At 38.2% G+C, this 24494-nt stretch overlaps 1 protein-coding gene across 2 annotated transcripts; it reads right to left on the bottom strand.

Moving 5' to 3' along the window:
- Positions 1 to 8397: 8397 nt before the first annotated feature.
- AREG (amphiregulin) lies at positions 8398 to 18216 on the bottom strand. Of its 2 annotated transcripts, none has more exons than XM_027544752.1 (6): positions 17724 to 18019; positions 16247 to 16477; positions 13419 to 13620; positions 12534 to 12689; positions 10514 to 10613; positions 8398 to 8653 (listed from the first exon to the last, which is right to left on the bottom strand). In XM_027544752.1, the coding sequence occupies exons 1-5, from the start codon at positions 17782 to 17784 to the stop codon at positions 10520 to 10522; spliced, it is 744 nt and encodes a 247-aa protein (XP_027400553.1). In that variant the 5' UTR covers positions 17785 to 18019; the 3' UTR covers positions 8398 to 8653; positions 10514 to 10519. The 2 variants fall into 2 exon arrangements, with proteins under 2 accessions (XP_027400553.1, XP_027400554.1); XM_027544753.1 differs by having other exon boundaries at positions 8479 to 8653; positions 10502 to 10613; positions 17724 to 18216.
- Positions 18217 to 24494: the final 6278 nt, after the last annotated feature.

Below are 24494 nucleotides of genomic sequence, written 5' to 3'. Positions count from 1 at the left end.
CAAGGGTTCAAGTTGGCCCTCCTGATCTCTGGTTGTTTACCCATCCCTGTTACTCTTCACAACAAAGTACTTTGCAAATTTTCAGTAGCATTTAATATAAGGAAGAGCATCTTTATGGCTCCTGAGTCCAGCATCATTCTTATCCTGCCCATCTTTCTGCATTTATTTCCTCCTTCACTTCATTCCTTTCTTGTCACTCTAAACTGCTAAACTCATTTACTTTTTCCCTAGTCTTGGAAATTTCCTCCAACTCTCTCCCCATAAATGGAGAAACCTGCTTCTTGTGGTTGCACTAAGCATTCTCATGTTCTGTGGAAGGGTTAGGACTAGGGTTAAAGGAGTTTTTATTTGCTTACAAACCCCTAGAATCTGAGTGCATTGGAGAGTTAAAAATATTGAGGAACATAGGACCTTTTAAAGTATTTAAATCCAGAATTTCTTAATCCTCACCCATGGACTCTTGCATGGTTAAAAAATTAGCTTGAAGGATTATGTGGGTCCCCTGTAAATGGAAACAAGAAAAAAGTATGAATGGATGAGGAAACCTTTTATTTATTTTCATAAGATTTTTTGATCCCAAAGGGTCCCATAGTTAACCTTTTACAGTGAAAAATTCAGCAAATGGAGATTTGAGATTCCCATCATTCTCTCCTCCTCCCTTCAGGCTCCTTAACAACTGAAAATAGAAAAAGGTAGTCAAATTGGCCCAGAGAATTAATGGTAAACCTTCTGAACAATGGTAGTAGCATCTGAGCCTCAAATGGGGCTTTCTGCTTCCTCCTTTATTAATTAAAGAAGGGCAGGACTAAAGATATGGACACAGCTGGCCTATTCACAGGCAGAGAAACTGAATGAAATTCAGCCTGCTTGCTCACAGTCATAAGAGGAGAAGGAAGAGAGTAAAGGTTGGCAGGTATGGGAGCTTCATCTTTGCAAGTCAGTGACAACACTTTTGCCAACCAAGGGCTTCCCTGGTGGCTCAGATGGTAAAGAATCTGCCTGAATGTGGGAGACCTGGGTTCAGTCCCTGGATTGGGAAGATCCCCTGGAGAAGGAAATGGGTACCCACTCCAGTATTCTTGCCTGGAGAATTCCATGGACAGAGGAGTCTGGTGGGCTACAGTACCCAGGGTCGCAAAGAGTTGGACACTACTGAGTGACTAACACTTTGATAACTTTGATAACCAAGGGCCAAGGGATTTTTGCCTACTACTAATTCACCAAGTAGGTAGTCATCACATTTGACATCTTATCTGAGGGAGAATCAAATAAGAAGGCAAAAGAAAAAGTGGAAATATTACAATACTGAGGGGAAGTCACTTTGCCTCTGTGGCAATGTGCTATGGGAGTAAGGTTCCCAGCTAACAGGGAATGAATGAGGTGTACCTCACTCACAATCCACTTTTCACTGGGCCCTGTGAAAATACATTTAATAACCTCAGAAATACAGCTTTTGCACTAACCAGAAGTGAAGGCTGCTAATGTCTGTCCTCTCTCCCTTCCAATACTGTGCCTAAGATAGCACAGCATAGTGTAACTTCCCTGCTCCTATTCACCTTTCCCTACTAGGTAACCATTCTTATGCTTCCTGTGACCTTTTATTTTTAATTAACATAAATATTAATATAATCTGTGACATTTATAAAATGTATATTTAATTAACATAAAGAAATGTGAATTGTCTTGGTTTATATCTTATTTGCTTGAGCATTATCTTTAAAAAATTTTTTACATTAAAAAAAATCTACCCCTACTAATAGGAGGGTATCTCATGTTTCTCATAGCTGCACTGAATTTTCCAGGGTGCACGTACATTTGACTTTCCCGTTATCAAGTAATAGACACCTAGATTGCTTCTAATCCCCCACTATCATAAACAACACAGCAATGAACATCCTCATGCAAGTTCTTTTGTGGGCTTCCATGTCTCAGAAATATGTTCACTCTGGGTAATGGGGTATATTTATTTTTAATCTGATCAAGTGTTATTATAATGACAGTTCCAAGCTAATCTCCAACCAGTAATGTTTAACTGGTTGCCAACATTATCCATCTTTATATTTTTGCAAAAAAGTGACATTCATAAACATCAATTCTTTGGCACTCAGCTTTCTTTATGGTTCAACTCTCACATTTGTACACAAATACTGAAAATTTGTTTCTGCCCTTCACATTTTTATTTTACGTTCCTTGGGTTTATTCTATTGATCTTTTTCTAAATTTTGAGTTAAATATTTAGCTTAAGTTGTGTCCCTTTTAAGATTTTCTTATTTTCTAATAAATATACTTTAAATCTACAAACTGTCTATTAAGTATTATTTTAGCTAGCTATGCCTCACAAATTTTGACAAATAAAACATTTTCATTAGATTCTAAGTATTTTGAAATCTTCTTTAAGATAATTTTTAACTCAAGAATTTTTATGTTAGTGTCCAGGCATAAAACAGTTTTTGTTATCCTTTAAAAAAAGGTTCTAATTGTATTTTATGATGATCTAAGCTGCCAACCATCTCACTACCAGCATGCACACACGTATATGCAGAGAGTGTTTATGATACACTTTGTCTCTCCAGAGAGTCCTGGAAGAAGCTTGAATTGCCCTGTGCAAACCATCACTATGGTTATAGAAGATGCTCAGTAAATATGGCACCCCACTTCAGTACTCTTGCCTGGAAAATCCCATGGATGGAGGAGCCTGGTAGGCTGCAGTCCACGCGGTCTCCAAGATTCAGGCACGACTGAGCGACTTCACTTTCACTTTTCACTTTTCACTTTCATGCATTGGAGCAGGAAATGGCAACCCACTCCAGCGTTCTTGACTGGAGAATCCCAGGGACAGGGGAGCCTGGTGGGCTTCTGTCTAAGGGGTCGCACAGAGTCAGACATGACTGAAGCGGCTTAGCCGCAGCATTATTACATTAATGATTAAATGAACATAGTATAGATATGTTTGCATGTGTGTGTTTGAGAGATTAGAGGTTAAGGTGAAAATATTCACACAAAATATTACTAAAGAATTATGTTGATTTCCAAGTCACAGAAGAAAATAAGTGTCATTACTTTTATATTGGTCACTCAGTTGTGTCTGATTCTTTGCAAACCCATGGGGTGCAGCCCACCAGGCACCCCTTTGTGACCCTGTGGCCTGCAGCCACCAAGTTTGACTGTCCTGCACTCTTTGGAGTTTGCTCAAATTCATGTCCATTGAATCGGTGATGCCATCAAACCATCTCATGCTCTGTCACCCCCTTCTCCTTTTGCATTCAATCTTTCCCAAAATTAGGACCTTTTCCAATGAGTCCACTCTTTGCATCAAGTGCTTCAGCAACAGTTCTTCCAATGAATGTTCTGGGTTGATTAGGATGGACTGGTTTGATCTCCTTGTTGTCCAAGAGACTCTCAAGAGTATTCTCCCACACCACAGTTCAAAAGCATCAATTCTTCAGCACTTAGCCTTATGGTCCAACTTTCACATCTTTATAAGACGACTGGAAAAACCACAGCTTTGACTATATGGATCTCTGTTGGCGAAGTGATGTCTCTGCTTTTTAATATGCTGTCTGGGTTTGTCATAACTTTGCTTCCAGGTATCACATATCTTTTAATTGCATGGCTACAGTCACTGTCTGCAGTGATTTTGGAGCCAAGAAAAAAAAGTCTGTCATTGTTTCCACCGTTTCCCTATCTATTTGCCATGAAGTGATGGGACCAGATGCCATGATCCCAGTTTTCTGAATGTTGAGTTTTAAGCCAGTTTATTCACTCTCATCTTTTACCTTCATCAGGAGACTCTTTAGCTCCTCCCTGTTTTATGCCATAAGGGTGGTGTCATCTGCATATCTAAGGTTATTGATATTTCTCCCAGCAATCTTGATTCCAGCTTGTGCTTCATCCAGTCTGGCATTTTACATGATGTACTCTGCATATAAGTTAAATAAACAGGGTGACAATATACAGCCTTGACTTACTCCTTTCCCAATTTGGAACCAGTCTGTTGTCCTTGGACTGCAAAGAGATCCAACCAGTCTATCCTAAAGGAGATCAGTCCTGGGTATTCATTGATAGGACTGATGTTGAAGCTGAAACTCCAATACTTGGGCCACCTGATGCAAATAACTGACTCATTTGAAAAGACCCTGATGCTGGGAAAGATTTAGGGCAGTAGAAGAAGGGGATGACAGAGGATGAGATGGTTGAATGGCATCACCGACTCAATGGACATGGGTTTGGGTGAACTCCGGGAGTTGGTGATAGACAGGGAGGCCTGGCATGCTGCAGTTCATGGGGCTGCAAAGAGTCAGACATGACTGAGTGACTGAACTGAACTATTGTTTCATGTCTAGTTTTAACTGATGCTTTTTGACCTGCATACAGATTTCTCTGGAGGCAGGTCACATGGTCTGGTACTCCCATCTCTTGAAGAATTTTCCACAGTTTGAAGAATTCCACAGTCAATAAAGCAAAAGTAGATGTTTTTCTGGAACTCTCTTGCTTTTTCCTATGATCCAATGGATGTTGGCAATTTGTTCTCTGGTTCCTCTGCCTTTTCTAAATCCAGCTTGCATATCTGAAAGTCCTCAGTTCACATACTGTTGAAGCCTAGCTTGAAGGATTTTGAGCATGACTTGCTAGTGTGTGAGATGAGTATAATTGTGCGGTAGTTTGAGCATTCTTTGGCATTGCCTTTCTTTGGAATTGGAATGAAAACTGACCTTTTCCAGTCCTGTGGCCACTGCTGAGTTTTCCAGATTTGCTGGCATATTGACTGGAGCACTTTCACAGCATCACCTTTTGGGATTTAAAATAGCTCAGCTGGAATTCCATCACCTCCACTAGCTTTGTTTGTAATAATACTTCCTAAGGCCCTCTTGACTTCACACTCCAGGATGTTTGGCTCTAGGTGAATGATCACAACATTGTGATTATCTGGATCATTAAGACCTTTTTCGTATAGTTCTGTGTATTCTTGCCACTTAATATCTTCTGCTTTTGTTAGGTCCATACCATTTCTGTCCTTTATTGTGCTCATCTTTGCATAAAATGTTCCCTTGGTATCTCTAACTTTCTTTAAGAGATTGCTAGTCTTTCCCATTCTATTGTTTCCTTCTATTCCTTTGCACTGATCACTAAAGAAGGCTTTCTTATCTCTCCTTGCTGTTCTTTGGAACTCTGCATTCAGATGGGTATGTCTTTCTTTTTTTCTCCTTTGCCTTTTGCTTCTCTTCTTTACTCTATTTGTAAGGCTTCCTCAGACAACGGTTTTGTGTTTTGCATTTCTTTTTCTTGGGGATGGTTTTGGTCACTGCCTCCTGTACAGTGTTACAAACCTCCATCTATAGTTCTTCAGGCACTTGGTCTATCAGATCTAATCCTTTGAATCTATTTGTCACTTCCACTGTATAATCATAAGGGATTTGATTTAAGTCATACCTGAATGGCCTAGTGGTTTTCCCTACTTTCTTCAATTTAAGTCTGAATTTTGCAGCAAGTAGCTCATGATCTGAACCACAGTCAGCTTCAGGTCTTGTTTTTGTTGACTCTATAGAGCTTTTCCATCTTTGCCTGTAATGGTTCAATAAACTTTTATTTTGTTTTAAGGACTAAGAAATTACATGGAATAATAGGCAATTGCCTAGAACCTTCACAGTGACTATGGTAGCCTGAGTCATCCTTCCCCATGTTTGGTGACAACTGAGATTTTTCAATTCAAATATACTTTTCTGCAAACTCATTAGCACCTCACTTGGTAATCTTGAGCATTTTGTGGCTTCAGTTACAACATATATATTTTGACAACTCTCAATGTATAATTCTTCACCTCACTGGATTTCAAACGTATGTATCCAACTGCTTCCTATTGATAGATATCTCCTGACATCTCAAACTCAACAGATCCAAGGCTGCATTTATTATCACACTTGTAGACCTAGTTTTTCCTCTCATCTGCTCAATTTCAGCTGGGAGGTGAGGGCCAGCATTGATTCAGTTGACTGATTGTTCAGGCTGGTACACATTTCTTCACAAATCCATTAAAAACTAGAAAGGTTGATTTTATGAAATACAGAAGAGACATTCTCCATTCAAGTATAACTAAAAAGCCATGCTTTTCTTTTAGAATATTCAATAAGCTAGTTCAAGAGACGGCTACTTAAAATTGTATCACTATCTTCCTAGCCACTAAATCCAGGAACCTGAAGGCCACTCCAGATATCTTCTCTCCTCTCACTATCTTGTTCCCTCAGCTTTTTGGTTTTTCAATCTACAAAAACATCTCCAAATACATGTTGGGTTTCTCATTCCCTCCCTTAACTTCCCAACTTCAACTGTTTTTCTTTTCACTCTTGGGATATTTCAACTGCTTCCAAGCTAATGTTCCTACCTCTGGCTTTGGGCTTCACCATATGGTTGACTGTTAACCTATTTGAAATACAAGTGATCAGTACTATCCCTGATCAGCTGGCTTCAGTGGTTCCTCATTTAACTTACAGTGTAAGTTAAGGGCCCTGTGTGTCCCTGATCTGACCACTCCAACTTGCGTTATAGACTCTCTTGACTTTACCCTTTGTTTCAGTAATCCTGAACTATTTTATATATTTTCCTTTTTGAGGCATACTCTTTGATGACTTTGTAATTTGCTTGTGACTCTAATGGTTTCCTACGTAACTCCTACTCACCCTTCAAAGATTATCTCGGGTGGGCCCTCTTCAAGAAACCCTTCCTGCCTCAGTCAGCCTGGTCTGGATAAGAGCTCCTCTAAATTCTATGAATTCCTGGTACATATCTTAATCCAGCTATTTACTGCACTGTGTTGACAAGACACACTCTCCCACCAGTTTGGTGGTAAATGTCCCAAAATGAAGGCTTTTTTTGTCTTATATCCCTAGCACTATATTTGAGTCATCCACAATAAATAATCAGTAGCTGATGCTGAGGGAAATGTATACTTTAGGTGTGCAGAAAATGTATACTTCAGGTGTGCAGAAAATGTATACTTTAGGTGTGAGAACCAGAGGTTCTCAACACTGGTTGTAAATAGGAATCTAAAAAATACAGGGACCAATGACCCACCCCTGACCATTTAAGTCAGAAACTGTGAGGAGAGTGGCAGGGTTGGGATGAGGATTGCCACTTTGACATTTAAAACTCAACTAATAATGTGTGAGACTGGAAGCCAATTGGTTAGATGATCACTGGGCAAGGATTTGGAAATCCCAGCGGCTCAGTAGGTATAGAATCCATCCGCCTGTAATGCCAGAGTTGCAGGAGACATGGGTTCAGTCCCTGGGTCGGGAACATTACCTGTAAGAGGAAATGGCAACCCACTCCAGCATTTTTGCCTGAAAAATTCCGTGCACAGAGGAACCTGGAGGGCTACAGTCCAAAGGGTAACAAAGAGTAGGACATGACTGAGCAACCACACACATTAGAGACAGATGGAGGTGTTGATATTTGAGGCACCTCTCATCCATGAAATTCCATGAGATGATTGCTGGAAATATGCTTATTACTGGTGAATATTCTCAAAATATACCCTGCACAACAGAAAGCTTATTTTGTTTTTCACCCAGGTAACTTAGTTGACCAGCCAGGGATGACTGTGAATCATTCTACAACCTTAATGCTTTTGAAAGAACATTCACCAGAAATACACATGTATTTGTTTAAAATAATGTAAGAAAAGAGGAGCGAGTGGAGAAAAAGAGGAGTGGGTTTTAGTTGCTTTATACATTTATGTCGTGATATTAGGGAAAGAAGTCTCAAATCTAAATACTTCCTGGTTCATGCAAAAGGCCATGTTCAAACCTTATTTCTTTCTTGTTTATGGTGATGATAATGATGGGCAATATATTTTCTCTCTTTTATAATATCTATGTCTACTGTAATAGAGAAGCTATACCACATGTTGATTTTAGAAGCTTTTATAATTTATTGGACTTGCAATAAGTTCTATGTGGAATAAGAAAGAGAAGTTTGGGACATCAGTATTTGTGGGAGGACTAAGTGACTTCCCTGGTGGCTCAGATGGTAAAGCATCTGTCTACAGTGTGGGAAACCTGGGTTCAATCCCTGGGTCAGGAAGTTCCCTGGAAAAGGAAATGGCAACCCACTCCAGTACTCGTGCCTAGAAAATCCCATGGACAGAGGAGCCTGGTGTCTGGTGTCCATGGGGTTGCAAAGAGTCAGACACAACTGAGCGACTTCACTTTAAGTGACTCGAGTTAATAATTTTCCCATTAAGAGTACTTTCTAAGAAAACAGTTAAGTTTTGAAAATAAACATCAAAACAGTAAAAAAAAAAAAGGAAAGGAACTCCTTTTAAAATGATCATTTAAATGTTAGACAAATACCCTAAAGTCTTACAATCTCAAAAGTCACATTCAAACTCTCAATCTGTTTGATTAAAAAAAAAGTTTAATGAACTGTAAAATAAATACACTTCCATTAAATATTAAATAAATTATTTACAACTTGAAAAAATAGTTTTTATCTCCATGCATCTTTATGTACAGAAATAAGACTTAGCATTAAAAAGTGACAATTGAAAGTTTAAAACCATCAGAACGAAAAGGTTCTGTTTTCTTGGGATTTGCTGAAAAGAAGAACCAATGTATCACTTGCAGCTGTGACTTGGCAGTGACTCCGATCTGATACCCTGTTGGAAAATAAAATGAACTGTTAGAGACAGCCCAATTCCAACATAGCTTTGAGATAAGGTCAAAGAATAATCATCAATCAGAATTTCTGCCAATTTTTTTTTCCCCTAGGATGTCTTGTGGAAAGTGCTAAAAGCTTTTCAGAGACAAACTAGCCCTTCTGACTTGAATCTGTCTTTCACATCTGCTTCAGTTATATGCATACTTGGGTAGAAGACTGTGTGTTCAAACCTGTTTCATCAAATTCTGTTTATTAAAATTGCAGCACTGAGAATAGTGATGAGAAATAGTTTTCCTAACCAAATCTATGAAGCGGACATAATTAAAAACAAAGATTAAGTGGCTCAGTATATTTATGATATACAGTTAATTTAGGATAATTAGTACCAAGGGCATAATAATAGTAGCTACCAGTTAATAGGTAGCCACAATATGCCAACACAGCATATTCCTTTTCCTAAAGTCATTCCAGACCTCCTTTGAGAAATTTCAATTGCACTAAACAACCAAAAATAAACTCTTATTCATGCTGGTGACTTTAGCTTCAGAACATTAAGCCAATTCATTAATAACTTTTGATGAATAAGTATTGAGTATAGCACTGGCATGGATAATTATCTATTTCATGACTTACTGAGCTAATTCTGTAATAGGCTCAGAACACAATGCCTGTACTTAACCAGTGCTAAAGATAGTGCTCTTCAAGCATCTGGAATGTTAATAAAAGATGGAATCGCAGACTTAGTAGATTTAGGATTTGGCTTAGAAATGTGCATATTTAGCAAGTATCTCAAGTAATTCTTAAAACAATCGAAGGCAAAAAATAATATTGGGCTGGCCAAAAAGTGCATTTGAGTTTTTCTGTAAGATTGTAAGGAAAAATCCTAACATACTTTTTGGCCAACCCAATAACTTGAGGATGTGATCTCTTTCCAAAATGTCTGAGGAAATGGAGTTCCTTCTTTTGACTGACATTAAGAGTGTCCTTGATCTCCTTGCCTCCCCCTTCCTGTGGAAGTTTGCTTCATCAGCTGTTGACTTTAGTTGTCAACGAAATATCCCTCTCCATACTTTCTCCATACAACATGCTCAGCTCTCTCTCTTTACAAAAAAAATTTTTTTTTAAAAAATAGGAACTACAATCTGTACACTAACCAAGTTACCTCTCAAGTGTGAGCCCCTCTCCATTCCTGCTTCTTTTCTGTGCAAGGATATCCCACTGGTGTTTCTACTTCCTCACATTTGTAGTGCAGGTGCCCTGATGTTGGCTCTCCACCATGTGAGCTCAGCCTATCAGTTCAACCTTATCTCCTCCAACACCATTAGAACTAGGTCATCTTTCAAACCTTTCTAAAATAATCTAGCCCATCTCACACTATTGATCTTCCTTTCCACTTATAATCACATGTCCCAGTCTCATCAGTTCTTTGAGGCTCACTTCCAATGCCATCCTCTATCGCATCTTTTCTGCTCCCTAAATGCAGCCCACTGGATTCTATCTCTCCTTTGCTGGAAACTCCTCATATTCCATTAGTTCCTTTTTTATGACATATATTTTACTCCCCCTGATATTCTTGTTTCTTGCATCTTTTTCTATCTTCAAAACACTAAGCTCTTTGAGAACAGAATTTGTGTCTCCTTCACTTTTCTATCCCTTGGCATAGTAAGGACATGGTCCATTCTCAGTATGGAACTGCAACTCAAGCTGAAAGAATAACACCTTTGTGTAGCCAATGTTCATAGTGTACCATTAAGAAAACTTGCTTTTCTCATTTTTCTTCAGATAATAGACGTTATATTTTTAAAATTGTAAAATATTATTTAAAGATATCTTTTAAAACTCCAACCTGCAATAATACCTTCAGTTATGCTACAGCATGTGCATTTCCATTTTCTTGTCGAAGTTTCTTTCGTTCTTCAGCGACACCTTCATATCCCCTGAGGTATCGTCTTCGAAGCCTTCAGAGAACAAGATATTCTACTGTCACCAAAGTTCTATTCATATATACATTGACTGGGGTTTCATGAGCACAGGGAATTTCTGTCATGAGTCCTATGGACCACTATACATTTAAGGACCACTCCACCAAACCCAAAAAACTAAACCCAGGTAAAAAGCATCACAATGTTCTTTTAAGGGAATCTTTATGTTGATTTTATATAAACATATTCTGAGATTTAAACAAATGTGCATTGGGATGCAAACTTTTAGAAGGCATGAAACATATCCATATTTTTCCCCGAACCAGCACAATTGCAGGCACAGCTGGAAGAAGATAGTATAGTTTTACCACAGAAGGGCTGTACAAACTAATGTAAATGCTTAGGTTTTGTTTTTTTATATACAGGCTTAAAAACAAATTGATTTTATTTCTAAATATAATAAATATTTCTAATTTATTGCTACCTGATACTCAAAAAACTCAATGGTCTGAAATGTTTTAGTGTTGCTCAAGCAATTCAATTTTTATTAGCTTTTTTATCTACTAAATGTTATTATTAAAATCTTAAGAACTTTTGTTGTGATGTTTGGGAAAAAACTGATTTCAGTTATGTAAAAGCAGCAACTGTGTCTTAGGCTGGTATTTGCGATGTGTTTCAAATACAGGGAAGAATACAAGAGAAAAGGAAAACATGACAAAGCTTTTCCATACTTTTCCAAAGGATTATTAAATATTTCAATTTGAATAATTATGAGTTTTTGAATAATTCTTTCAAAACATCTTCCCTAACTGGCAGTTTCTTCTTCTGTCATTCTACGTCAAATAATAATGGTGTCTGAGTGTATTTTTCCTAAACACACTGGCATATCATATCAGGCTTGAGGTACCAACAGACTGAAATAATTTCTCGGATGTGCAAAACAAATTTAAACCACACATCAAACTTTACGTGCATCATAAAATTGTGTTTTACCTGGCATTTTATCATTAGCTGATATGAGTTTAAAATAATAGTAAACAATGACAGAAGATAATTCCTTGTTTCCTGAATGGCAGGAGTAGTAGATCATGTATACAATCCAGTTGTTAAAAGTAATTTACCAAGACCTAAAATTAGAATAATGAGTCTTGCTTTTCCCAAGCTCCAGTAGCACATGAGTCATTACAGAGCCATTCACACCCTCCCTGAAGCTCCTTAATCTACTGACTTTTGTTTGACAGACAATGCCATTTTTACATACCCACCAGTGGCTACTACCTAGGACAGTCTAGTTCTAACATTCATTGGTCATGAAGTGAAGTAAAGTATGAGCACAGGGAAGATACTGCTAGAATGAAACAGTAATAGAATTGTCCCTGCTTCCTACGCCATGCCATATGGAGGAAACTTTTTTTTTTTAGTAATTGAATTCCCATACTTCATTTGACAATAACAAAATAGGCATAAGCTCTAATAAGTCAGTACCATGCTATCAAATTCCTAACTCAGAATTTTGCATTCTGACAGAAGCAGAAGACATCTTTTCTTGGCTCCTGGCTTGAAGCTCTTTGTGACTTTTTAGTATCAAAGCAATGTCTCTGACAACCTAGTTCCTAATTAGCTTCTGGGGAAGCTTGCTTAAGCATAATATACTAATGGAAGATATTAACAATCTGAGATTCAGAAGTAGCCATGAGTAGACATATAACATGAAACAAAACCATCAATTTTTAAGTTCAAGAAAAGGGGTTCATATATTAAGTTTCAATGGTGGCCAAAGGAATACATTTAACCATATTCTGTGAATTGTCAATGAAGGGTAAAGATACGGCCAAATATCACGTACCACTAATAGAATAACTCACGTAAAATATGATACCACATTAAGATAGAAATCCTGAAAAAAATCAACCTGGCATTACTTTATTAGGGATTTTAAAGACATGCCTTACTTACAGGATTGTAATAAAAACAGCAATAGCTGTGAAGGTCATGGCAGAGACGAAAGCAGCTATAGCTGCTAAAGCAATTTTTGATAAATCGCTGTCGACCATGCTCTGAGTCTTCATGGACTTTTCCCCACATCGTTCACCAAAGTACTCTGGATAACATCTGCAAAGAACCCACATTTTAAAATTATAATCACTGAAAAGATTCCAATAATCACATTTACTTTCCAGATCACAAACCATCATTAATTCTAGCATTCAAAAAATCAGTCCAGGCATTTATTTGTATTTCAAAATGATGAGCTGTAGAATGCATTCGCGCCTAAGGTGTATTAGTATAAGAACAAGTTGAGATTAGTCTGAGTGTGATATTCCAAGAGGACACGCCTTTTCATTCTTTGTGCTCCTTGTATGACCAACTGATGAATTCAGTGGCTTGTTATGCAGCTAATACATTCCACTACCATTTAATGTGCTAGCAGCTTTTAGGGAGAAGGAAGCAAGAACAACATTAAGTGAAAACTACCTTAGTTCCTTTTTTATCAAGAGGTTTTGTAAAATATATATTGCGAAATGATGATTTCCACCAGGGTTCAGCAAACTATTGCCCACGGGTCAAATCTGGCCATTTGCTAGGTCTTTTATAGCACGCAAGCTGAAAAATGTTTTTTTTTTTTTTAACAGTTTTAAATGGCCATGTTTTAATTGGTTATATGATAACCGTACATAATCTTGACCCACAACAACCAAAATATTTCATATCTCCTTCTTTAAGGAAGTTTGCCAACTCTTGGTTTATACATTGAAAAAAAACACAAATGGTTTTCTGCAACTAGGGGTTTCATACACAGTGTTAGAAATATAGAATTCCATATGATTTAGGGTAACTTACTGGCATGATACTGTTTCCAGTTGCTCTAAAAATGTACATTTTCCATGAATGCAGAAATTTTGAAATTCTGTATCACACAGATTTTTCTTCTTTCTGTTTCTTCTATTTTTTCCATTTTTGCCTCCCTTTTTCTTTCTCTTGGGTTTATCTGAAGTCTTTTCACTTTCCGTTTTGTTTTTCTTAGGCTTAACTACCTGTTCAACTAAAAAAATAAAAAAGAAAAGATCTATTGACAAAAGTCTCTCTTCACGTGGAACACCATTTTGAAGACATGAGAGAAAAATGTCCTAGCAGTAAGTTCACAGGGTAACAGCCGTATCAGTCTCATTTTTTAACACAACTCATATACAATAATTGAACAAAGACAATATCTGTATTATGTGGCACTTAGAATCTGAACACATTTGTTATTTTATTAGCTTAAAAACATATTTTGATTTATTTGTATCAGTATTACTACTACTGATAACAGGAATAATAGGAGTTACTTGTCTAAGAAAATCCATGAAATATTTTAAACATTTGTTTTTACTTTAATTCATACCAGGTTCTTGGTAACAAGCATTAATTTAATTAAACCCAAATTACAGTTGAATGTATTGTTACTATCCACATGATACAGATGAGAAAAAGTAGAGTCGAGTAAAGACAAGTAAATTGCACTAAAACAGTAGCTAGAAAATGGCAGTGCTGGAATGTTAAAGCCTATTAATACCCAATTACATTATGTTTTCTCTTGGAAAAGCTCAGTTCCATTAATTAAAGTGGGGTTTGAGTATATTTGATGATTTTCTTTACTCATATCAGTCTTGTGCTATCATAGTTGGGAATTGGTGTGTTATTACCTGAGGTGAAAAGAACAGAATTATACATTAGAGTTAACTTTCTTCAACTCCCAGATTACAACAGATTATAATTAATTGATACCTTCTGGGGGCTAATTTCTATAATCAATCTATTTGAAAAACAGAGTCCAGAAATATTTGTACTTGATGCTTCATGGGTTCATCCTAACTCTTCAGATTCACAGAAACCTTTGTTCAGTGTTATAGCTATGCAGGGTATAGTTTACCCACACATTAAACATAGGAAGGAGGAGTTTCTATGTTAGAGCTGTGCATTTTGTCTTACTAATCTCTGCATAGGTTTATCTGAGCAAGTATTTAGTGAGCCCAGAGAAAAGAGTCATAAAGTCATAATAAAGTTAGTCAAAATGGTTCTGCAGTGCTCAGTAAATAGAGAACTCTAGAAACATAAGGAAGGGTAGCAAAGCTGGAGCCCTGTGATTAAGGTAATGAAAAATTAAATACTTTGAGTATTTTAGCAGTCATTATATCAACATTAACAATAGTCAAATTAGGAGCAATGTTTAATAGGTGGCTATGCAATTTTTGTGTTGAAACTTCCCTCTGATGATGAGAAAAGTACCCCAAATTAGAACAGTTCCTCTAACAGAGACAGTTTAAATCAATATTACAGCACTTTACAGATACATTACAAATTTTAAACAGAGACAGTCACTATGCTGAAGTGCTACAATAGACATTATCTTCATGGAGCAATTTTCACTGTATTTTACAGTGTATTGTAATTTTGGCCCCTAACCATTTTCATTCATCACCATCAATTCATTTGGCCTTATGAAATGCCAACTTGAAACATCTTTAAGAGAAAAATTTCTAGAGTCTTAATGGTCTCATCTCATCCCCCTCCCAAAATAAGAAATGGACCCCTTTCCCACCTTATGTAAAAGCACATAAGGGAGGTGTGGAGCAAGGGAGGAAAATGGAGTGTTTGATAAAACTTTTCCCACCTGCCACTGTCTTCATGTTATCACTTGCTATTCCTTCACCAGTTCTGGGAGCTAGACAGAGGGGAGGAGTCAGGGAAACTAAGATCAGGAAAGAGGACGCTTTAAACCCTGCCTTCATAATGGATGCTCCTAGGATATTTAGATTTGATTTACTGATGACCTCATCTGCCCTCAAACTCCAAAGTAATATGAGAGTAATGAACAATAGTGACCTCTTACTCTGGTACCCTCATTTTAAGTAAATGCTCTTTTTGAAAAATCAGATAACAGCAGAAGAGAAGAAATTATAGGTCACTATTATTTAACTGACAATTGAGATTTAGGGTTAAACAGAGATGTTAGTGACATAAAATCCATGCATATTTGTTCTTTAATATTTCCAGAAAGTGATATTACTAATGCCAATGTTGCAACACAATACACAGTGCTAAGATCCAATCATTCTTTTCCCATTACATCTTTCTGTTCCCTTACCTGGGTCTCCTGCACTGCAGGCAGATTCTTTACCAACTGAGCTATGAGGGAAGCCCTATTTGTGTCCAACTGAGTTATTTAGAGAAAAATGGTGGTGGGGAGTGGCTATAAAAGCTGATATAAAGTATATAGGGTTGGTTGATGTCTACATTGGTTTTTCACATCGGGGAGTGGTCATGTGGCAGAGTATCTGAAATCCAACAGATTGGAGTTTCTCATTCTGGCTGTGGAACTTTGGGCAAAGTGCTTAACCTTCTTAAGCTTCAGTTATCACATCTGTAAAATGATAACAATTCCTACTTTATAAAGTTGTGAAGATTAGACTTACCAGACATGAAACATTTGTTAGAGCTCCGGACACAAAGGTTGTGCCTACTAAAAGCTCCTTCTATCTCAGTTTCCAGCTTAACTAGCAGGATGCACAACAGTCATACACACAAGAAAGCCACTGGAAGATCTTGGAGAGGCTTTTCTTGAAGCAGCTTTGCTCATACAAACCACATATCTTATAGGCTATACTGTCACCTTCTCCTCTACTCACCTCTGACTGAATCATCTACAATATAGCCAGATATCTGTGGTTCATTATCATACTCTTCTGCATAGTCATAGTCGATCACGGAGGACAGTTCGCCACCAGGAGGCGTTTCACTTGCAGAGGAAATCTCACTTCTTGAGGTCACCTCAAATCTGTCAGCACTGTGGTCCCCAGAAAATGGTTCCCCTTTTCCAGAGTAGGTGTCATTGACGTCTAATCCAGCAGTATAATGGGCTATGGGAGCGAGAATAAGAGAAGAAAAGAAAAAGTAAAGTGGGGTGCCTTTTCTCTCCAGTCAATTCTGTTCGGGAGGAATGTTTATCTTCAAAGCAGTGACGGCACATGTGTTATTGTTTGCGATTGAGTCACTTATGAAAGCTGCTTCATACTCTGCCAACAAGCAAACTCAACTGTCCCAATTACAGAGCTTCTTTTATTTAGGTTTTCTTTTCCACAGATAATCTACATTAATTTCCACATCAAAAACCCACCAAATAGGCAAATTAATGTAATATAATTATTTAAGAGGTAACATCTAAATATGACCATAACTTCATATATATATATATACAATAGAATGTTACCTGTTCCATTTTAATAAACAGATTCTAGAGATAAACCCAATATCTTTTTAACACATGCAGTACCTTTTTAAAAAGAGTATGCATATCAAATGTAAAAAGTAATATGAATAGTAGTTGGTAATAAATTTTCTTACTGTCATTGTTTCTTATTATTGCCCTCACATAGAGAAGAAACTAGGGACTAGGTAAGACTTGGGGGCCAGTTTCAAGCCCCTGCTTTATCGTTTGTTGCTTAGTGGCTAAATCTTATAGGAGTATTTTGCGACCCCATGGACTGTAGCAAGCCAGGCTCCTCTGTTCAAGGAATTTTCCAGGCAACAATCCTGGAGTGGGTTATCATTTCCTTCTCCAGGGGATCTTCCCAACCTAGGGCTTGAACCCTCGTCTCCTACTTGGCAGGCGGATTCTTTAGGTCTCAAAACAGTGTCAGAGTGGTGCTTTTAAGTAGAACCTCTTCCTGGGACGATGCCAGGCCCTCTAGAATGGTAAAAACAAAATCACTTGACAGAGGAGACGGAGAATTTAGGTAGGAGATAGGACTCCTTGGTCTGGGACTTCTCTTCTGCAAGATCTCTAGAAATCACTTTACCGCTGTAAAAGGAAGGGTATGGATTACAGGATCTCTAAACTCCCCTTCCTCTGGACTAAAGTGAGAGTACAAAGATTCTCAGGCACCCTCCTGCTGGCCTGGAACCTCTAAGACACCCGGCCTGTTTTTTCAGCCTCCATAGGAGGGGCCGGTATGTCGATTACCTCCCATCGGACAGAGTCGGGGGACACCCAGGGGCGGCTTTCTTTTTTTTTTTTTTTTAAGAATCAGCAGCAAAATCCAAGAGGCGACCAGTTTGGCCTCTGTGGGAGAAGCTCCGGGCAGCTCAGAGCCGGGATGTCCTCACCTGAGCCAAAGATGAGGAGCGACAGCACCACGGGCGCCGGCGGCAGCAGCGGGGCTCTCATTGGTCCCTCGGAGCGGCGGCGTCGCGGTCTCTGGGGCAACTCGGCCGGGAGCTGCAGGCGGGAAGAGGCGGTGGTGGCCGAGAGCTGGGACGCTGGGGGCCGCGTGGCCGAGCTCGCAGGCCCGGCCAGCCTGGGGTACTGGAGGCAGCTCCTGGAGCTCGCCTCGCGATCCCTGGGCTCAGGTTCCCTGGGCTCAGGCTAGGGCACCAGGTGTGCGAACATTCCGGAGGTGCTGCGCGCACCTGCCGCTTTATAGGCCGGGCGGGGACCCGGGCATCGCCCGTGACGTCACGCCGCGGCGGAGGGTGGAGGCGGGCGGCCTCCCGGGAAGAAGTTACTACCCGAAAACCACACACGGATGTCAGGCGCCCCACCTCCTGAGAGCGCAGAGAGCCGCTGGAAGGAAGTGAAAATTAAACCTCTCGCTGCAAGCTGAAAAAAAAAAAAATTACCAGATCCATACAAGGGACAGGAGTGGAGTTTGGGAGCTAGGAGCTGACATTCAGAAGTCCCGAACATTCAACCCATCTGAAAATCCTCAGAATATACTTTGGTTGATCTTAGTGTTACCACAGACAGGAATTACCTAGAAAAAATTCCATTTTAAAATGTTGAAGTACCTTAAGATCAGGAGTGACTTAACAATGGTCCGATGTCTTTAACAATAACGGTCATAATATGACTACAGAGCCCACCTCCTAATGAGAAGCTGCTTTATTTACCTTATCTCACCCGGAGGCCCTTCCCCACCCACTGTGAAGTGGTCAGAATTTCCAACCACCTCCCGTCCAATTTATTTTTGTGGCCCAGGGACCCATCCTTGTCAAAATTATTATTTATTGATTTTTTTTTTTTTTTTGGCAGAACAATACACTAAAAATATTACCAATACCACCTCACTCAAAACCTAGGGAGGTCTAAGTATCATCTTCCCTGTTTTACAAGAGGGACAAATGTCAGCTTTACAAGGCAGGGAGGACTTCACACAGCTGGTCATGGCAGGAGCCAGACAGATTCATCTTCAACCTCATCTCACTCTTAAACTCTCTTTCCACTCTGATAAAAGGATTTAGACTAAACTTCTCTTTGAAAAGAGAATTTCTACAGGAGAATAATATTTAACCTAAAGGAATAGTCTCTGCTGATAGCATATTGGGATTGGATGACGAAGAATGGTGGCCAAGATTTTGCTTCTGGAATCCCAAGACAGAATGAGCCAGCTTTGAGAGTCCATTTAGAACCTAGCAGGGCATTTTAATCATGACAAGCAGATAAAGTGAAGAGAGAGGGAGAGATTGATTAATTTGACTAACTTCTACATGGAGACAACTCCAGAACTTGATTTTTCATGACTTGAAGAAGAGAAAAAAGCATTGTTCTAAGTATTTCTTTGTCCTGAAGGTATCTGTCTCTTCCGTGACTGTTCCAGTAAAACAGTTCTTTTTAGGAATGTCAGTCACAGTGGTACGTGTCCTAATTCTGGGAAACTTTTTTCAAAGTTGTGTATTTTTTAATGACATGTCATAATAATGTAGGCTAAATAGTACTTTACATTTAGTAGGATAAAATAGAGTCATGACTCATGCCTTTGCTCCTACTGGACATTTGTTGAGACCATATTTTGTGTATTTCACTTGTTTTCTGTTTTATGCAGGGAGATAATTAAATGATGACCAGTTCCCAGTAGCTCAAGGAGGTGAAAGTCAGATGCAGAGTAAAGTAGGTCTTTTATATCAGATAAGAAGGATTGAGTGCCATGAAAAACCAGGATGCAGTTTAGTTTTGTTCTGTGTATCATGGAGAGCATTGTGGCAAGACGGAGAGGTCACTCAATGGTCTTCCCAGAAGCAAGTGTAAATGAAAAGAATACCTGAAGACAAGGTGTGACCAAGAGTGGAAAATAAGATGAGAAAGATGACCCTGCCCATTCCAGGGTGAAGCAGGGGCCTGCATGGTCATCTTTTTTGGTGGATGAGGTGACTGTGATTCAGAGAGACTCACATTCTTACCAGCAGATTTCAAAAGATGGTGGAGATTTTGTTTAGCATGCAGATTGTTGCCTAGGCTGGTATATCTTTCTGCTCTCATAGGTTTTGATTTTGTTCTCATCCTTCTCTTCCTCTCTTCTTACTTTCTTCTTATTGAAAGTGAAAGTGAAAGTAGCTCAGTCGTGTCTGACTCTGTGACCCCATGGACTATACAGTCCATGGAATTCTCCAGGCCAGAATACTGGAGTGGGTAGCCTTTCCCTTCTCCAGGGGATCTTCCCAACCCAGGGATCAAACTCAGGTCTCCTGCATTGCAGGCGTATTCTTTACCAGCTGAACCACCAGGGAAGCCCTTCTTCTTATTGAGGTGAATGCAAGTTGTGCACACCTATCATCAAAAGTGTTTCACTTTGAAGTGAAAGTGGGCTCTTTACATTGGAAATTGTCTTGTCTTTTTCCAGTTGGAAATTTAGAGGGTGGTAATTTACATTGGTGTGGAACATAACATAGCATCATAGGGACTGAGTGCTTAGTATCAACTTGAGATTCAAACCAATTGAGTTTTCATATACAAATTCCACCATATAGTAAATTACTTAATATCTGAAAGACTCTGGATTCCTCATCTGAAAATAAGAATAAAGATACCCACATGCCGTTAAGCAGATTAGGTAAGATACATAAACAATAGCACAGATCCTACTTGTAGTGAGTACACAATAAATAAACTTGACTGTTATTAAATATTATTAACCTTAACATTGTGATAGTTACACTATATTAATCACACTGAAGAACTAAGTGACCCTTAGAAATGTAGCTACTCACAGAGTAAGTGATCAGTAATCTCCTCCAATACGTTCAAGCCGTGAACTTTGTACCCACTTCACATTAAGATTAAGCATTTTGACATTATGGTGCATCACAGGATATCATGTGGTGTCATAATAGTTGCATCACAAAGGCAGCACCCCTTGATGACTCATGGCATTCAGGAATACATGCATGAGAAAGAAACCAACCCCATATAAATGTGGGATTCTTTACATTCTGATTGCTAAGTTGAGACCAGGAGGAGTAATTTCAAAAAATTCAAGTAGAGAAGTAACTCTTTTTATCCTAATAAATTAATAATTCCTTCATTTGTTTGATATTAAAGGCAGCCGCAAAGGCAAATGTTCCTAGCAAGTCACACACTCTTTTGGTGCCTAGTATCTAGAGCCTGATGATATTTTATACGTGGAGTGGAAAGAAACTCACTTTGACTCTGCTAAAAGATATTCTATAGAACCCACAGTAGAATTAGTTTTTGTTCATATAGCTGATTTTGAAATTTTACAAATAGCGTCAGGGTCTGAGTAAATATTACATCATGGTCATTTTTATGAGTCAACATATGAACTCTCAAACTAAAATTAAGAAATTCTCTGAAATATAAGCAACAGTTCACGTATTATTAACAGATGCATTAGCTCCATTTAGATGTCTATAATTTTCTACTTTTCATTTTGAAAATATCCACTCTAAAGAATATGTAATTTCTAGTTCCTTCAAGAGACCTTTAATGAACTTGATTGTTTTAATTTGACAGAATGAAATAAAATTTCTTGCTCTTTGTATCCTTCACATGATGACTCTTCCAGAGCAAGGACCAGAAGATGGGACTGAAAGTCATAAATGATTTGATACAGTGGGAACTAAGTAAACACAATATACATTGATACATGTGCCAAAATCAGTCCTCTAGGTAGTTCATTTATTCATCAAGTATATTTTGAGAACTAGATATTGGGTTAGAACTTTAAATTAGTCAGTGTCCTTATTTTTAAAGTCTTTACATTCTATTAAAGAGAAACACATAGTAACCAAAGAAACAATACACAAAATAAATTTAGGTAGTGAAAAGTGCTAGAAAGGAAATAGAATGTGTGATATAGAGAACTTGAATGGTAGAAGAAGATGAGATGAAGAAATATAAGGTAGCCCCTACACTTAAGTAGTAAATATTTTCTCTCTAGAGGAAACATGGCAGGATAAAATGGGGAGGATTATCCTATAGAATGATAATAACAATATCTAAGAGCAGAGAAAGACTTGTGAGCTTCCCAGGTGGCGCTAGTGGTAAAGAACCTACCTGCCAATGCAGGAGACCTAAGAGACACAGGTTCGATCTCTGGGTCAGGAAGACCCTATTGAGAAGGAAATGGCAGCCCACTCTAGTATGCTTGCCTGGAGAACCCCATGGACAGAGGAGCCTGGAGGGCCACAGTCCATGGGGTTGCAAAGAGTCAGACACCACTGAAGCGACTTAGCACATACACACGCGGAGATAGACATAAGCAGTAATGAACAACAGAGACAGGCATATACAAGAAGAATGAAGAATACAGGGGCCTTAAATTGGACCTCAAACGTAGACTATTTTAGGACATTGTAGAAGAGTCTATTCCACTAATAATTTCTTAAACACCTTTCTTAGCAGTGCTAGACAAGAGCTGTCTTTAGTTCTTAAGCAAAGGTTAGCTCATTGGAATCATCTGAGAACCTTTACAAAATGTACTCTCCATTTTCCTCTCTTGATTCAGTATGTCTGATGTGAGTACTTGGCCTGTGTATTAAAAAAAAAATTTTTTTTCAGGAAAATTCTGGTGTGTACCTCTGATTAAGAACTACTCCACTAGGGAATACATAGGCAAAAAAAATCAAGGTACATTCAGAGAGATTATAAAACAGTGGGGCTGCATATTCATAGAGATGGAAGATTTGTTTGAAACATAAAAGATGGAGAAATGTAAGGAAGCATGTAAGTGAGATGAAGACATTTATCTTATATCTAAGAAACTCATCCTACAAATTTGGATACTTTCAATTTAGTAATAAATAGGGAACTATTTTAATGTAATATGTCTGAATATATGAAAAAGAAAAAATCCACTTTGCATATAATCCTTCAAGACTCAGTGTCTCACAAGAATGGAGTCACATCTACACCAAATTATTATGGGTTCTCACTAACTCAATTCTGAATGTAAGATTAGAAAACTAGATGTCCATAACCATCATCATACACTGAGTTAGGAAGCATGTATAATTTTGGTGTGCTGTTAATCCTTTATGAATTTAGGATTTTAGGATAAGATCTGACATTTTATTATTTCTTAAAAATATACTAAGGTCAAATGGTTGAAGTATATTAGAGTCCTATAGAAGATTTTTATAGTTTACCAATTTTAGTTAATAATGATATCCTTAATTTATTTTTTCCAAAATTAAAAAATATGTTGTGTGTGCTTGATCTTCCTTTAATGCATTTCTACTTTCCTTAGCTTCTTGCATTTTATTTTATAAATTGTCATTCCAGTTATCAAAAATTCAATATTGTGTGATGACCACTTTTTCATAGATGTGGAACTCTTGTTGTTATTGTTCAGTAGCTTAGTCCCGTCCAGCTCTTTGCCGCCCCATGGACTGCAGCACGCCAGGCTTGCCTGTCCTTCACCATCTCCCCAAGCTTGCCCAAACTCATGTCCATTGAGTCAGTGACGTCATCCAACCATCTTGGATAGTCCTCTGTCATCCCCTTCTGCTCCTGCCTTCAAACTTTCCTAGTATCAGGGTCTTAATGAATAGCTCTTCACATCAGGTGGTCAGAGTATTGGAGCTTCAGCTTCAGCATCCATCCTTCCAATGAATATTCAGGGTTGATTTCCTTTAGGATTGACTGTTACTTGCCTTCTTTTACTTAAAAAATTGACAACATATGCATACATTTAGTAATTCAATGGCAATATTATTAATGATACATATTTGATGTTTCTATTATCACTTTAGATAGTCTCTCAAGCATTCATGCATTTTTAACAAAGCTAGGTTGTATTACATATAGATTTTGTTGTATTTTCCCATGATCACAACAGGCTTTTTTCCCCCTGAGTTCAGTAAGAATAGCAGTTTTTAAAGATCATAAGTGAAGGAAATACTATTTTGTTGAGTAGACCACTCATGTACAGTCTGTCCTAGGCAGGGACAAATTAAATCACAAATAAAATGACCTTTGTATGTCATACTTCCCAAAGGTTTCTGAATGTATGCCCTGAAATTATGTGACCAGAATAAGAAGAAGGTAATATTGAAAAATACATATACACGTGGAACTCATGGATAAGGAAAAATTGAAAATATAGCCATATGTTTTATAAACATTTTTAGTAATATTCCTGAAATCAATATTTTCATCCTAAATCTGGATTTTGGGCTTCCCAGGTGGCACTAGTGGTAAAGAATCCTCCTGCCAAAGCAAGTGAAGCAACAAAAGTGGCTTTGATCCCTGGGCAGGGAAGAGTCCCTGGAGTAGCAAATGGCACCCCACCCAGTATTCTTGCCTGGAAAATTCCATGGACAGAGGAGCTTGGTGGCTACAGTCCGTGGGACTGCAAAGAGCTGGACATGACTGAGCACACCTGGATTTATGTGCTCCCAGATGATTTTGCCATTTGCTGAAGATATAATACAATTTCACTCCTAGATTTCCTTTCTTCCACAGAAACTCTAAAAATGATTAGTTTTGGTTACTTCTTAAGGTAACAGACATTCCAAGAAGATACTTTTAATATCAAATTGCTAGACAATTTTGAGATTCTCAAGCACTATCTTTTGTGACTGTAAAAAATATATTTGACTTTTCAACAGTACACTTGGCCTGAGCAAAGCTAATATAATAGT

This window comes from Bos indicus x Bos taurus, chromosome 6, assembly GCF_003369695.1.
Source record: "Bos indicus x Bos taurus breed Angus x Brahman F1 hybrid chromosome 6, Bos_hybrid_MaternalHap_v2.0, whole genome shotgun sequence".
In the NCBI taxonomy this organism is placed as follows: domain Eukaryota; kingdom Metazoa; phylum Chordata; class Mammalia; order Artiodactyla; family Bovidae; genus Bos; species Bos indicus x Bos taurus.
This window is presented reverse-complemented; position numbering and strand designations above follow the sequence as displayed.